Source organism: Struthio camelus, chromosome 2, assembly GCF_040807025.1.
Source record: "Struthio camelus isolate bStrCam1 chromosome 2, bStrCam1.hap1, whole genome shotgun sequence".
Classification (NCBI taxonomy): domain Eukaryota; kingdom Metazoa; phylum Chordata; class Aves; order Struthioniformes; family Struthionidae; genus Struthio; species Struthio camelus.
In genome coordinates this window covers 16,927,506-16,941,882 of record NC_090943.1, presented here as the reverse complement: position 1 = coordinate 16,941,882, position 14,377 = coordinate 16,927,506, and the positions used below count along the sequence as shown (strand labels likewise).

The following is a 14,377-nucleotide window of genomic DNA, read 5'->3' as shown; positions in this document are numbered from 1 at the left end:
TGCAAACTTGCTGAGGATGCACTGTCCCATCAACCAGGTCATTCATAAAGATACTAAACAGCATTTGCCCCAATGTTGGTTCCTGGCATACAAAGGTAGTGACTGACCTGCAGCTGGACTCTTGCGTTTGACAGTAACCCTCTGAGCTCAGCAGTTCAGGCAATTTTCAGTCCACCTCATTGACCACTTACCTAGCCTGTACTTCATTCAGCTTGTCTAAGAGGATGTTAGGGTCTCCCCCGTGTCGGAAGTCTTTCTGAAGTCAAGGTAAACAGCGTCCACTGCTCTCCCTTCATCCACGAGCTTCCACTTTTTTTATTTTATGTTTGAATTTTGTCAGGAGCTCCTCTTTCATCCATGCAGGCCTCCTGCCACCTTTGCTTGACTTCCTGCAAGTCAAGAATTGGCCGTTCCTGAGCTTGGAGGAGATATCCTTGGCAATCAGCCAGTTTTTCAGACCCTCCTTCTCTCTGGAACCAGATCCCAAGGAGATCCCTGAACAGGCTGGAGTCTGCTCTCGAAGTCTGGGGTTGTGATCCTAATATTGGGGCCTTCTCTCAGAATCCTGAACTCTGCTCTCTCATGGTCACTGCAGCCAAAGCTTCCCCTAACCTTAACATCCCAGCCAGTTCTTCCTTGTTTACAATTTTCAGTCCAGCACAGCACCCTTTGACTGTGCTCCCTCTTTGGCTTCCTGCGTTACAAAGCTGTCACCAATTCACTCCCAGCAACTTCCTGGACTGCTTGTGCAGTCTATGTTGCCTTTCCACTAGCTATTGAGATGGCTAAAGTCCCTCTTGTAGACCAGGACCTGGGGACACGAGGTTCCTTCCAGTCATCTGAAGCTGTATAAGCTAATCTGTCACAATCAGTGAGCAGAATTTACTCAAAAGCTTAATGCCAGGTTCTAAATTTCTGCAAGAAGGTGGAACAATGATGTAATGCTGCCAGTTTGTCACAGATCGAAAACAAGTTTAGTAATGCTGTTTTGTGAGTTAGTGATATAAATTAAATGCCAGTTCTTCTTTTATTTTCTCTGAATTATGAAGAATTGATACCAAATTTCTTTTAAAAACAAAATGGACAGTGACGATAATACTATTTTTCAGATCTTGTAATGAAGCATGGAACTGAGGATGTAATTAGTATGGCACAGATCTTTGATGATGCAGCAACACGTAAGGCAAAATCTACAAAGTTTTACTAACATGCATATGCCAGTCAAACTAACTTATATCATAAAAATGTAAGTTCTATCCTGTCATGCTGTTTCCCATTCTGCTGAATCCCGAAGAGGTAAGTGATGTTTAAGGCAGAAAATTTTAGATCTTTTTAGCTGAACAAGATGAAACAGCAAAAGTTATATAACCAACTGCAGGTTTTGTCTTTAAAACCTGTTTTGGGGACTGTCATGTCTTTTGAGATGGAGTTTGGCCCCTGGGTTGGTAATAATTCTTCACCAAATTTTAATCCAATTAAAAAAAAAAAAAAAAAAAGATTCCTGCAGTCCCTTTTTCCTTTGTTTTCCCTTGTTCCTTTGTTTTCATTTGTTAGATACCTCAAATCAAAGGAAGTGTCAGCATTTCAGCTGTTCCAAAGATCTCATGACATAGGGCTCGTCCTCTTAGGAGCATCTTTGAGGGTATATTTGAAGTTTATTAACTTTTCTCCTTAGAATACCTCACCTTCCTTTCCCCCCACCCCCAACACATGCTTCACAGGCAGGCAGGCAGGCAGGCATGCTCTGTTTTCACTGGGATTGTTCTGTTTTAATTTGGATTTTTAGGAAGCTTCTTCAATACAGCTGACTCAGCTATCCTATACTTTTTTTTTTTTTTTTTCTTCCCTCCCCTCTGATCTTCTGCTGCTTTGTTTCAAGAACTGTTTTTCAGGAGAGTCTGTTAGTCAGGAATCTTTTGAAGAAAGGTGATTGGTGACCTATTCTCAACTCAAGACATGTGGGTAATGTAGGTAAATCTAGCAACACTTATACTGAGTTCCTGAAGAAAATTATTCATTAGTGTTTGGACACTTACTTTGATACCCTGAAAGTGATGTGACACAGAAAATATATCTGATCAATATGAAAGGGTAGGCCAGGACTAGTATCAATGTAGTGTTTCCCCAACTGCTCTTAACATTCTTAAGGAAGTGTCATTAATAGCAGAAGTTATTCCAGAGAACAAGAGTCTCCCTTTTCATTATCTGCATTACTGGCAGATCCAGTTGAGATCCTTCACAGCGTAAGAGACTTAGTTCCTGGACACAGTGGTCTAACTCTTAAACTTTCTAGTGTTCGAATGATTAGAAATATCAGTTCATTCTGTACAGTTCATTAAGTTCATTGAAATAATTCTGGACACTGTAGCTATACCTACATTAGCAAGTAGTTTGATGCTAAAGAAGCAGATTGCTGTGGCTTCTTAGATGCTATATACCGTAATCTGTTAACGTTTTGGGACCATGTATGTCAAAAGAATTAGTTCAAGAGATTGGCTATTACTTTTTGAAGGCTTTTGACTCCTGACAAATATAGTCAGTGGCTAAGAAATTTGGGATGGGTAAGTCTGCCGTGGGCTAGGTGGTGAAGGAGGTCTTTGAGAACATCTTCCAAACCCAGTTTCTTTGCACAGAGCTTGTAGGAGATTGTCCAGGTCTTCAGTCTTCATAGATTCTCAGGATGCATGGGGGCTGTTGACAGAATCCACGTTCTCACCCTGTCTGTTTCACAAGGGCACCCACTAAGTTGTCCAGAAGGGCTTGGGGGACCTCCAAGGTAAACTTCCAGACTTTGCCTGAAGGAGGCCAGAAGACATAGGCATCATGAATCCTAATCAAAAGGGGTGTTGGTATTTTCTTTGCAGTTAGGGTCAGAATCATCTGCAGTGTTCAGGTGGCTTTGTCTGTTGTGGGAGATGCTGCGTACCTACTGTGCTGCTGGGTCATGAAGTTCAAAACAACGACGGAGACTGTCACAGATTGCACTGTATTCTTACCAAGGTGGCAGTAGAGTCAGAGGTTGTTTGACTATAAGACAGTGGGCCCTGTGTGGATGCAGGTATTCCCCCTGTGCTTCAGATTATGGATATTATCTGCTGTATTCTGCCCCTCTGCAAGGATGTGAGATGAGCTTTTCCTTCCAGTCTCAAAGTGAGATTCTGATTTGCATCCTCTGCAAATGTTTAAGGCACTCCTTTCCTGGATGCTGTCTATTATTGCTGAGGGCTGTGTGCCCTTTGAGATTCCAAGAAACGACTTAGTGAAACAGAGGAATATGGATTAACTGGGCATGCCTTTTTCCAGGTTGGGAATGTAGTGGGGAGAATAGAAAGAGTTGATTCTCAATGTCTGTGTCATTTCTTTATACCTCAATGGCAACATCTTTGTGCCATGACCTCTGACGCTTGCCAACTTCATGTGCTCACACCCCTGCAGTGCTTGATCCTCTCTGGCTGCTTTCCCACTTTTGGGCAAGTTCAGTTCCCTGTCCCTATCTGCCTGTGTGGTTTTTTTTTTGTTTGTTTTTTTGTTTTCTCTCCCCTATATGTATTGTTTTAATGTGTAGCTTTGCCTGCTGCTGCCAAGCTGTCTGGAAAGCTCACAGGCATTGGCATGAGCATGTTAGAGTGAAGCTGACAGGCAGCTGAGGAGGAACAAGAAGGGGTAATAGAGGTTTTGCTTACTCTTTGCTTTTCTAGGAAATGACAATGGGAATAGAAGCTTGATAAGGGCTGTGTAAGCAGCTGCCATGCTTGGGAACGTTAGTCTTGATAAAGGCCAGATGGGCAAGGATAGAGTCAGCTGATTAGGCCCAAAGGAACTCCCTTACCAAAAAAACCTTCTCTCCTACCTCTGCCTCAGTGAGACAAGAACTTATGTGCTGTTCGTTCCTCCCCATTTTTAGATTTCAAGTGAAATCTTCCATGTTTTCCTGTGCCTAGGAAAATGCTTATTGGCTGAAACTGTTCGGACAGTGACCATACCTTTCCCGCCTCATTTTGGGCCAGCAGCAGGCCATGGACCACAGCTCAGAATATCATGTGTCACAGTCCTAGAAACTCTCTCTGCCCTGTGCGCATGAAGTGCTCAGTGGCCTATGTTCTGTGCATGTCTGTTCGTAGCACAAAGGCTAAAATTAGCTTTTCAGAGATGGACTGTACCCTTCCAGCCTTAATATAGGCCACCAATGCTACATGACCCAGATTCTCTGCAAACTCGAGAACGAGCAGCTAGGAAGGCATTTAGATTTAGGCAAAGACAGGTAATCTGAATGGGGGCAATACCTTCAGCTAAATAGAAACTGACACAGAAATGTGGAAATTCTGAGTCTTATTGACTGAGAAGAACTGTATGTCTTTCAACTTGTAAGGAGATGAACATGTAGAGGCAGGATGATTAGTGTGGTCACTGATGAGACCATCACCCTTTGAGCCAGGAATTAACCTTAGATAGGCAGTATTGGCCAAACTTTATTAAAAGGGCAAGTGCAATGACTGGGATCATGGGAGCTAGAACATGCTACCGCAGCACGTTCTCTCAGTGTGACCTGGAAAGAGTCACTTTACACCTGAAATGTATAGCAGTGGTCAAAGGCAGAGGTCTTCCTGAGGACTGGACTATCTTTTTTCCTCATCTGATCTATCAGCTGCTGCCTGGGAGCACAGTTTGGCAGCTCTGGAGAGGGATGGAAAGCCTGCAGGAACAGCCACCTCTCTGGAGTCTTCTGGTCCCAGACCTCAGTAAACTGGTATCGGGGTATGGCAAGAAAATCTCTGGCAATTTGGCTCCTACAAGGCATCTCTGACATGCGTGCTCGAATCTGATTTGACTTAAATTTCAATAGATTTTTATATATATATGTATATATTTTACGTGTATATATCTATATTCTTGATACAGAGATCTGTTTTTCTTTGCAGAAACTTTTGACTCAATGAATACTCACCTATTAGAAATAGTGAAAGTATTTGAAAGACAAACAAACAAATTACAGCGGTAAGAATTATTTCTAAATAGATAGTTATAAGTGTTACTGGGCCTTATAATGGTAATAGTAATGCACTGTTTGTTCCAAATCATTGTAGATATTTTAGCGTATTGTACGTGCTGGATGTTTTTCAGATGTGAAAATCAGGAATAAGGCTTACTATGTAAGATTCCAAAGACTACTGATGACAGCTTATGTAAATTTCTAAAGGAATGGTACTGAACCTGAGATACTTAATCTAGTTTATAAGAATAAGACATGGCAAAAAACTTAAGTTTCTGTTTTTTGGAATTGAGGTGTTGAAGTTTCCTGTGATCTTGTTGTGTTAGCCTAGTTAAAAAGATTTTACTTTCATAACTCTGTATTTTAACTATATACTCTCTTTAACTATAAACTCAATATTTTAATAGTGTCTCTTTGTTGATTAAAAATTCTATAAAATTAAAAGGTTATTTTAAAATACTCTGCATCAGTTCATTTCCTGATGGTCACCTGGCCTGCCAGGAGATTTAGTCAGTTGTAAGATCAGTTACCACAGATTTTTCTTAAGGGGGTGTGTGGGGGTTGGGGAGAAAGTAAGGAGAATAAGAACTCTAGTGTTATTTTTAACTACTGTTTACCTACTGTTAAGTTATTTAACTCATTGTTTCGCATCAAACCTTGGGAAAACTTACTCAAGCTTACCTTTAGGGGAAGAAACCCTAAGAAGGCAGATATCTTTATATAGATTTACAAACACAGAATTAAAAGAATGACAATCTCGATGACTGAGAGAGAACATATTTTGATATTATTTGCTGTTTTGGATTGAAATCAAAATGTGAAAAATGGAAATTTTAAAATGAAAAATGTGTTTTTTTCTTTTGTGTGTGTCTTGTATCAGAAGGTCCTGGGTTTTCTCATTCATTGTGGTACTTAACCCTCACTGCCGCCCTCTGCCCCACCCGCAAAACCTGTTTGTCTGCAGAAGACGTTGGATTGAAAAGTTACTCTTTAAAACAGTTATGCTGGGTTAAAACTCATATAAACTGTCTGACCTGGAAATGCAATATTTTTAATGTAAAAACATAAGCAAATACCTATGCAATATTTTAGAAAATGCCATTTTTCATGGTTTGGATTGCATGAAGTGCCTTCTCAGTCAACAAATACTGGTGAAAAATAATATAAAAAGGGTCAGAAGAATGTAATGCTTTTCTTTTTCAGAATTTCAAATGAACAAGATGTCCTGGAAGCTGTAAGCATACTGTATTGTTAACAGTTTAACTTAAGACTTTGTCATGTGTAGATATCTACATTCAAATGTGGTAATTTGTGAGATGAATCCTTCCCCTAATTTAAGTTGAAACTTTCTTCCATTGCAAGGCAAAAAATTCCACATGAAAACATAGATCAGAGCTCATAAATCCAACAGATGGCAGTCTCGAAATAAATCCTTTTTGAGACAAAATTAAGGCCTTGAACTCACTGAGTGCTCAATATCTCCATACAGGTGCTGTGTGTCTTATGTTTCCCCTAGTTTCAGAGAGCCCAGCAACTTTTCAAAAAACTTTGAATTTTTCCAGTTTGCTAAGCATTTAAATATTTGGAAATCTATTTCTGTAGATTTTAAGCTGAAATCAGGACACTCTGTTTGTTGTCATGAAATAACTCACTGTATCTGTGTCTAGAAATATGAGAAGATAAGAAATGAGTATCAGTTGCTAGCAAAAGAGAAACAGAAAATGGAGAATGAACTTAAAAAAAAGAAAGAGGGAGAAAACCTAGGAGTAAGTATAACTGAAATTGTTTCAATCAGATGAGGATAATCAAAATACGTTTGTTCAAGAGAAAATCAAAAGTACTTGGAAGAAATATTTCAAATATGTACATAAAGGGACACAGGCACACACACATATGTATACGTGTGTGTGGATGTGTGTGTATGTCTATATACACACATATATATACTGTGTGTGTATGGATGTATATACACGGGGGGGGGTGTGTGTGTATATGCATGCATGCTTACCCTATTCTTAGTCTTTCCATGGTACCCATTTATCCAGACAGGATACTGAGTTAAGCAGACCCTTGCTCTGACCCAGTATGGGCATTTTTATGTAAAGCCATTTAAAGTTTTGATGGAGGGTGAACATTCTGTGTGTCATAATTCTAACCTGAGAAAGTTAAAAGGCAAGTGTAGTACAACACAGAAAAAGTTTTATGTCTTATGAGATGGAATAGGCTGTCATTCAGAATGGGTTTTTCAGACTTGGGTGTTTTAGGCTCTGTGTTCTTCAGAGTCCTTTACTGCTGAGTGTCTTGCCTCTTATGCCTGGCACAGATGAGCTGGAGAAGTCAATAGACTGAAGCTCAGGACTTCCTGCAACATACACAGACCTTTCGAAAAGGAAAGATATTTTTCTCCTACACACGCTTCAACTCCCACTTTCATGTTAAAGATTGTACACTATGCAGGTTGTGTATGCTACAAGCCAAAAATTCATTTGTTTGCCATACTGGTTCATTTTGTTTACTGTATGTAACCAGGTAATGCCCTCTATGTTAAGGTGTCATCACGATGGTGGGCTGACAAAGGAGTGTATACCTGGCTATCTGTTTCTGTAGCCTGGATTATGTAGCCTGTAGTTTTTGTTTAGATCAAAGAACTTCATAAACAGGGTCCAAGCTTTTAAAGAACAGGGCTTTTTTTAGCAAATGCTCAGTCAAGACCTGAGTGATGTCAAATATCCGGATTGGTCACAATACTGATGGTTATGATCTCGCAAACTGGAAACAGTTCTGCAACAGGAGCATGAATGGGACCTGATCCTCTGAATTACAGGACCCAAAATTAGAGGAAACTGAGAAATATTGAGATTGTTATTTAGAGTTTGTTTAGGTGAACAGAAGTAGGAGAAAGATTGAGAGAGTGTGAACCACAGACAAGGAGCATGTTCTTCTTAAATGAAGATCAACAGAGCAAAAAAGAAATTCAGATTGCACAAACCAATCGTTCTTTCACTGGGAGATGTGATAGAGAAGTGAAGTAGCAGAATATTTCTATTTCTCCTAGCATCTTTCTGTCCTACTCACTGACATATTTGTAGTATAAATAATACATTGTTCTTTATTGCCATTATGTGATGATTTCATTACATACAATTTTGCACAGATTTTTAAATAAAAAATTAGACTTAATTATATATAAATTTTACAGCAAGAAGAAGTAATGCCAGCATACAGGCACACCTATTTAGCAAAGTTGGGAAAAAAAAGTGCTAAAGAGAAAGAGGCCGCCCCTGCTGCTGCCGCCCCTGCTGCTGCCGCCCCTGCTGCTGCCGCCCCTGCTGCTGCCGCCCCTGCTGCTGCCGCCCCTGCTGCTGCCGCCCCTGCTGCTGCCGCCCCTGCTGCTGCCGCCCCTGCTGCTGCCGCCCCTGCTGCTGCCGCCCCTGCTGCTGCCGCTGTTCTGAAAGGGCAGCCTAAACGGTAGGAGCTGAGTTTCTTAGTTAAATTATAACACAAAGTCTAACAAACATTGCTTAATCTGACTATACTCACAGTTTAGCCTAAATCAATGTGAAGAAAGTAACTAAATGAAAACAGCCTTTGTAATCGGTTAGTATCATATCTGTTTCTGAGTGGGAAGCGTGCCCACTGTGAGCTCACAAACATGTATTTCAAGTTCCTGTCCTGCAATTTAACTGTAGTTGATAGCTGTTACTGAAGTAACCGTAAGAAATTCAAATTAATCCTGAGCTGTCTTCTCTGAGAAGTTGCTTCTGATTTGTCTTAGGAAAGGCTTTGAAGCCTGGTTCTTTTGCCCAAGAAATTTCTGGCACCATCTGTTTTGAAACCCTCCATCATTTGCATATGTCACAAGGATGATAACTGTTATAGCAGGTTTGGCTTGTTTTGCTGAACTTTTTCTTCCAGTGTTCTGAAATCTGTTATCAGGGAAGACAGAGGAAAAAATTTCTTTTTGTATTGACACTTGGGCAGATCTGTGAATCCTTTTAGGGAACTACTGTTACCACGTGAGGTAAAAGAAGCTGAAGTCTGGCCCAGTAGTACCGTACCTTTTGGTATGGATTGGCCAAACAGAAAGGGAGAGAGAGAGAGCAGATGCTGGAAGAGAGAGGAGAAAAGATAAGACTAGGAGCTGAGAAAAAACAGAGAAAACAATAGCTCTGTTAAGGAAAGACTGCTAAGGATATGAGAAGAAATTACTGTCTCTTTCAAAGCCTGTTTATGTGGTCGACATTCTTGTTCTTCGCTGGAATTGCACCTGAATAAAGGATTGCTTACCATTCAGCTACTACAAAAATACATATAGCAGTAGTGTGAAGATTCTTTTGTATCTGGGGAACCATTTACATAGACTAGCTTATTTCTCAGTTCATCCTTTTATTTATTGAATTTTAATACAAGTTAGTGTACTATCAATTATATATCATGATAGATAGTAACGTTACTAAAGTTGTTTATTGTAAATAGTGTGTGTTATATATTTTGTTAAAAAGAAGATTGGACAGCAGCGAAGGCGGCAGTCTATTTACTTTAAGGCTTCTGTACTCTGGATAAAAACCGAGCTCTTAGAGATGTGGAAGACTAGTCCTTCTGTGGGAGCCAACGCAATTCATATTGCAACAGACAGGAAGATATACCAGATACAGAGCTTGTAGCCAGAGTGAAACCTGGGAATGCCCAAGAGGAGCAGGAGTTCTGCTTACAACAGGGAAGAAGAGGCTTGACTTTCAGCAAGCCTCAAAGAGGGATATAAGAAAGTCACTTTTCTAGGAAGACAGAAGGGGCTATGTTTTTTATTCTACTCAAGAAGCTACTGAAAGTTGCTGGACAAGAAGAAGGATGAAAGATGACTGCAATCTGAGAAAATAGTGTTAATCCAGCTGATTTGTTTATTGTCTTTATTTAATCTGTCTCATCCAGCAGTTCTCAGTTTTCCAGATTTAAACTAGATTATGAAAATTGATGTTTACATTATAGTGAAATATAGTTGTAGAGATTGAAAATGGTTTGTATCCCATAGGACGCTTACTTCAGGAAGAGGGTACCCAGGTTAGCTCCGCCTCCAGCCTTTGACTGATACTGGAACCTGTTCTACTAACTAAAACTGAAGACTTATGTGGCTTAAGGCTTTCTGGCCAAGGCACTTACAGACTTCATCCTTACATTGAATTAATGTTCTAAGACTGCTCACCTCCGTTGCATTAACGTAATGTCATTGAGGAGAAAACTGAGAAAGTCTAGTCCTGCTGGAAATGTCCATTAAATCCAGAGCTGTGCAGGTGATCTCGCTTCCTTCTGTTAGCACCAACATTCCTGAGATATATCTCATCTTAGTGGACATGGGCACAGAGATAGCTCCGTGGCAGAGCCTAGCCCCTGGCACAGGGAATTTCAGGCTGGGAGAAGTAAGACCAAGAATCAACCTGAATTCTTGGGAAGAAGCAAGTGCTTTTTTGCATATTCTCTGAGTATTTTCTAGTATTTTATTCTGACCATTTCTTTGTTACCTCTTACTGATTTGGCTGGGGGCTTGGATTTTGTACAGTTTTTGCATTTGGTGTTTCATTGCTGTTGTCTTGTCGTTTGTTTGTTTGTTTTCTTTTACAACTTCCCCGGAGTGGACTGTAGATGCTGAAACTCTGTGCTGCACAGACCGATGGACAGTGAAATATATTTCTCAAAATAGTCAGACAGGATACCTTGACTTTTTTTTTAACTGGTTAAAGGCTTAAGCTGTTCAGGATATCAAATGAGTCTCTGCTTTCTTCGTGCAGCCATTCATCAAGAGTTCACTCTTACTCTTCCAGATACTGTGCACGATAACAGTTGGTAATCAGTATTACTCTTCACTGATCTTAAGCTAGACGCTACAGTCCTCCAGTACTCATTCTGCAACTCCTCAGTAAATACTTGGATAGACTTTTGTGATGATTGAGATATGAAACTCACAGTTTTGAAACTCTCAGCAGCAACAATTAAAATAGAGTTGCAGCAGGTCAGTAATACATTCTTTTCTGTTGACCCTATTAATTTCTGTGTTTTAAGTGAGAAAGATTATCTACATCATTAAGAAAATCAAGGTTGAGTTCTGGAACATTAGTGTTTATTCTTTTTCTCTGGATCATCCAGTTCTGAAATGGAGGGCTCTTTCATAACTCCATGAAGACTGACTAAGACCCCTCTCCCTGCTTTTTTCTGTTAATGGAAAGTGAGAAAGGGTGATAAGGAACTGAAATGTGTGGTTCATCTGTCTCCTTCATTTGGTAGAGAAGCTTTTCATACAAAGCTATCCATGATATTTAAGGGGAGATCTTAGACTTACAAAGCACAATGTACTGACTTGTTTTTGACAAGCTAACTGTTGAGGAATTGGTAAGAGTCGGGCATTATTCAAATACATAATGCTACTTTCTAAAGCAAACTCAGAAGCTGTGCCTACATTTGTAAGTGACACAGTAGGTTTGGATCTGTACAATGAAATAATTTGTGCAAAGGATCTGACTCCTCCTGCAGTCTGGAGGCTTTGATTTGGACCAGTTATAGTCTAGTTCCATGGTCTGAATGACCATTAGCGTTTGGAGTGCGTTATGTATGCTACTAGAGTTCATGTTTTGGTTTAGTTTTCTCCAAAAAGAATTAAGCCTGTGTTCTTTGAAACACTTACATGGTGTGAACTGAAGTGCAGTAAATTGGGAGAACAGGGAGATTAGCTTCAAAAACACGTTTCTGAGCTAAAGTAAAATGCTAACCAAGATGCACTTAAAGTGTGTCTCCTGTTAGTGGTCTAAGTGGCCAGAGTTATTAAAGCACAGATTTCTGTGAAAATTGTTATCTTTATCTTGAAGTTCTCCCTCTAATGCTAGTCATCCCACAATAGACTGCTTTCCTACTAAGCTAGGCTTTACTAATGCACGCAGAATTTCAGTCAGTGATCTGCAGCTAGGCTGAAAGTAGGATATATCAGGACAGAATACTGTCTCCTTAAGGAAGGTCTCAGGCATCAGGAAATAATATCCTATGTGGAACTGTTGAATATTCTTGGCTGTATCTACATCTTGTTGTTCAAGTGGACAAGGAACAGGAAGTAGCACTGAACTGATGTCGTGAAGATAGATACCTTACTAAATTAGATTAAATAGGTTAACAAACTGTTTTAATGAGCTCTATGTCAAGAATTACTCATATCCTCAAAGCTGCACTGAGGCAGACTTTCCAAATAGCACTACTGAATTCTGGAATGTTAGCTATTCTTTCTGACATAAACTAATTCGGGTCAATACATATTATCAAATTAATTTTGTAGACTTGGAAAAAACACAGCTTGGGCTTTGTTCACATGAAAAAAAAGTAGCATTCTGAAATTGGTAAATGTTCCTACAGTAAGCACTTATTAAATTTAGGCAGGAATTTTTATATTTGACTTATCCTGTTTGTCTCAAGGGACTGTCAGCTTTGGAACACAGAAATATGGATTTAAATACTGACATTATTAACTGTTTCTTTAATGGATAGTTATGGTAGAACATGTAGTTTACATAAAACTATTGCTGCTTGATACTCTTATTTCAGGAGGAAAAAGTTTCATTTGTCCTTTGCTTAACTGCAAAAACTTCTACCATTCCTAATCACAACTTATATTACATAGCCATATTTTGTTGTATGGGCAAATGGCAAACAGAAAATATTATATAGGTGCGAAGTTGAGTTTCATAAAATAATTTTGGAACTGTTTGTTCATTCACAATTTAATGAAAAACTTAAAATGCTCTAAAAGATTATGAATTTTTTTTTCAGTTCTACCACACTGCAGTCCTGCATGGAATTCTACCTTAAACTATGTTAATGAAGTATAAAATCTCACTCATATTTGTACAAAAATATGATTTTCAGAAAACCTGTCTATATAAGCTGTTATATTTATCATCGAAACAAAACATCCAGAACTGTATCTTGAAATACCTTAATTTGTTTGGATTAATTCTGTTTATTGCTATTTGTAATATTATCAAAGAGATAACAATATAGCAAAACCAAAATTGTCTTGAGAAGGTGGCCTGTTCTAACAAAGTTCACACTTTGGAAAAGAAGAAACATAGTAAACTTGCTTCATCAGAATAACTAAGGTAATATGCATAACAGTAAATATTAAAAGGAACCTGGTTGTGCTGGCTGATCTGGACTCTTCTGGACTTGTAGGGAAATAGGTAAACCTGTTTTCCTTTGAATGACTACATCTGTCGCCACTGATTTCTGGGCACAGAAGATCTGGAAAAAAAAGTGAAGAACGCTTTGTCTTTCTCTTTCTTTCTTTTTTTTAAATATATGTATTTATATATAAAGGCTAAAATAGGGAGTTAATTTTCTTCTTGTCCTGAAATGCTGTCTGAGCAAGACATCCGAACTGATTCCTAAGGTTCTACTGATCAGAAAAGAAATCCTCTGGATTTGGTTTCCTCATGTAGTGCACTATGTAGTATAGATATAATTGAGCTATGGTGCGATGACTGAATTTATCCTACTTCTCAGTAAGTGAAATAGTTTTCATTCAGCTCTTTGATACTGCTAAAATAATTTTCATGCAGCTCTTTGCTACTCCTGAAATAGTTCTAGTAGCTCAGCTGGTTTGGATATCTATGCAGTATACTACACAGTCCACATACTCTGTATTCCTAGGGCATAGAAAGAGGAAATTGAAATATGTGTTGGCATTAATGCGGTACGTGAAGTGGAGTACGGAGATGTGAGCTCGTATACCACGTGACAGAGTGCTGTGGTTATACTGACTTCAACAGTAGTATATGGTGGAGCTTTGGAGCAGGGTGCTAGCATGTCTGTGTGGTCTAGTTCACCAATAGCTTAGGGTGGGGAGGGACTGATGCTCTGCCTAGCCACTGAATGTATATAGGTTGGTGCAGAAGGCTGAGGAAAAAGAAAATCTATCAATTAAATGTTGTTACACAGAAATTACATTACGTTTTCTTGAAAACATTAAGTTTTGCTGAAAACATTTAATTTTGCTGGCATTCAGAACTGGGGAAAAAGTGAATTAAGACTGCATTTCGGATTGTAATTTGACCTCTGTGTATGTACTATGAGCTAACCTTTAATTACCTGATTATATAATTTTTCTTAGAATGTCTGCCTCTGTGTAAAATGGATTCAAATTGATGAATAGGTATGCAGTATTTTTTTCTTCATTTTTCACGGTGGTCTTAGACCCTTTTTAATGTAAGTTATTCAAACATTGCTATAAATGCAGAACTAATTGTCTCATAAGGTGTTCAGTTTCTTAACATTTACAATAGCCTCATGTTTCATAAATAGGGATGTGGTGAATATGTAATATTGAAGTAATGGCATTTGACATTAAAAAAACAG

The 14,377-nt window shown here is 39.0% G+C and overlaps 2 protein-coding genes across 2 annotated transcripts in view; both read left to right on the top strand.

Moving 5' to 3' along the window:
* LOC138066370 (coiled-coil domain-containing protein 7-like) overlaps nt 1-9,654 on the top strand; it is a 37,326-nt gene extending 27,672 nt beyond the window's left edge. The window contains exons 10-15 of the mRNA XM_068936016.1: nt 1,110-1,178; nt 4,920-4,995; nt 6,194-6,224; nt 6,658-6,756; nt 8,190-8,247; nt 9,467-9,654. Coding sequence (XP_068792117.1) covers nt 1,110-1,178; nt 4,920-4,995; nt 6,194-6,224; nt 6,658-6,756; nt 8,190-8,247; nt 9,467-9,654 — 521 coding nt within the window. The remainder of the gene's footprint in view (nt 1-1,109; nt 1,179-4,919; nt 4,996-6,193; nt 6,225-6,657; nt 6,757-8,189; nt 8,248-9,466) is intronic.
* Nucleotides 9,655-14,054: 4,400 nt separating this feature from the next.
* LOC138066366 (myosin-11-like) overlaps nt 14,055-14,377 on the top strand; it is a 37,925-nt gene continuing 37,602 nt past the window's right edge. The window contains exon 1 of the mRNA XM_068935985.1: nt 14,055-14,174. Coding sequence (XP_068792086.1) covers nt 14,167-14,174 — 8 coding nt within the window. The 5' untranslated portion in view covers nt 14,055-14,166. The remainder of the gene's footprint in view (nt 14,175-14,377) is intronic.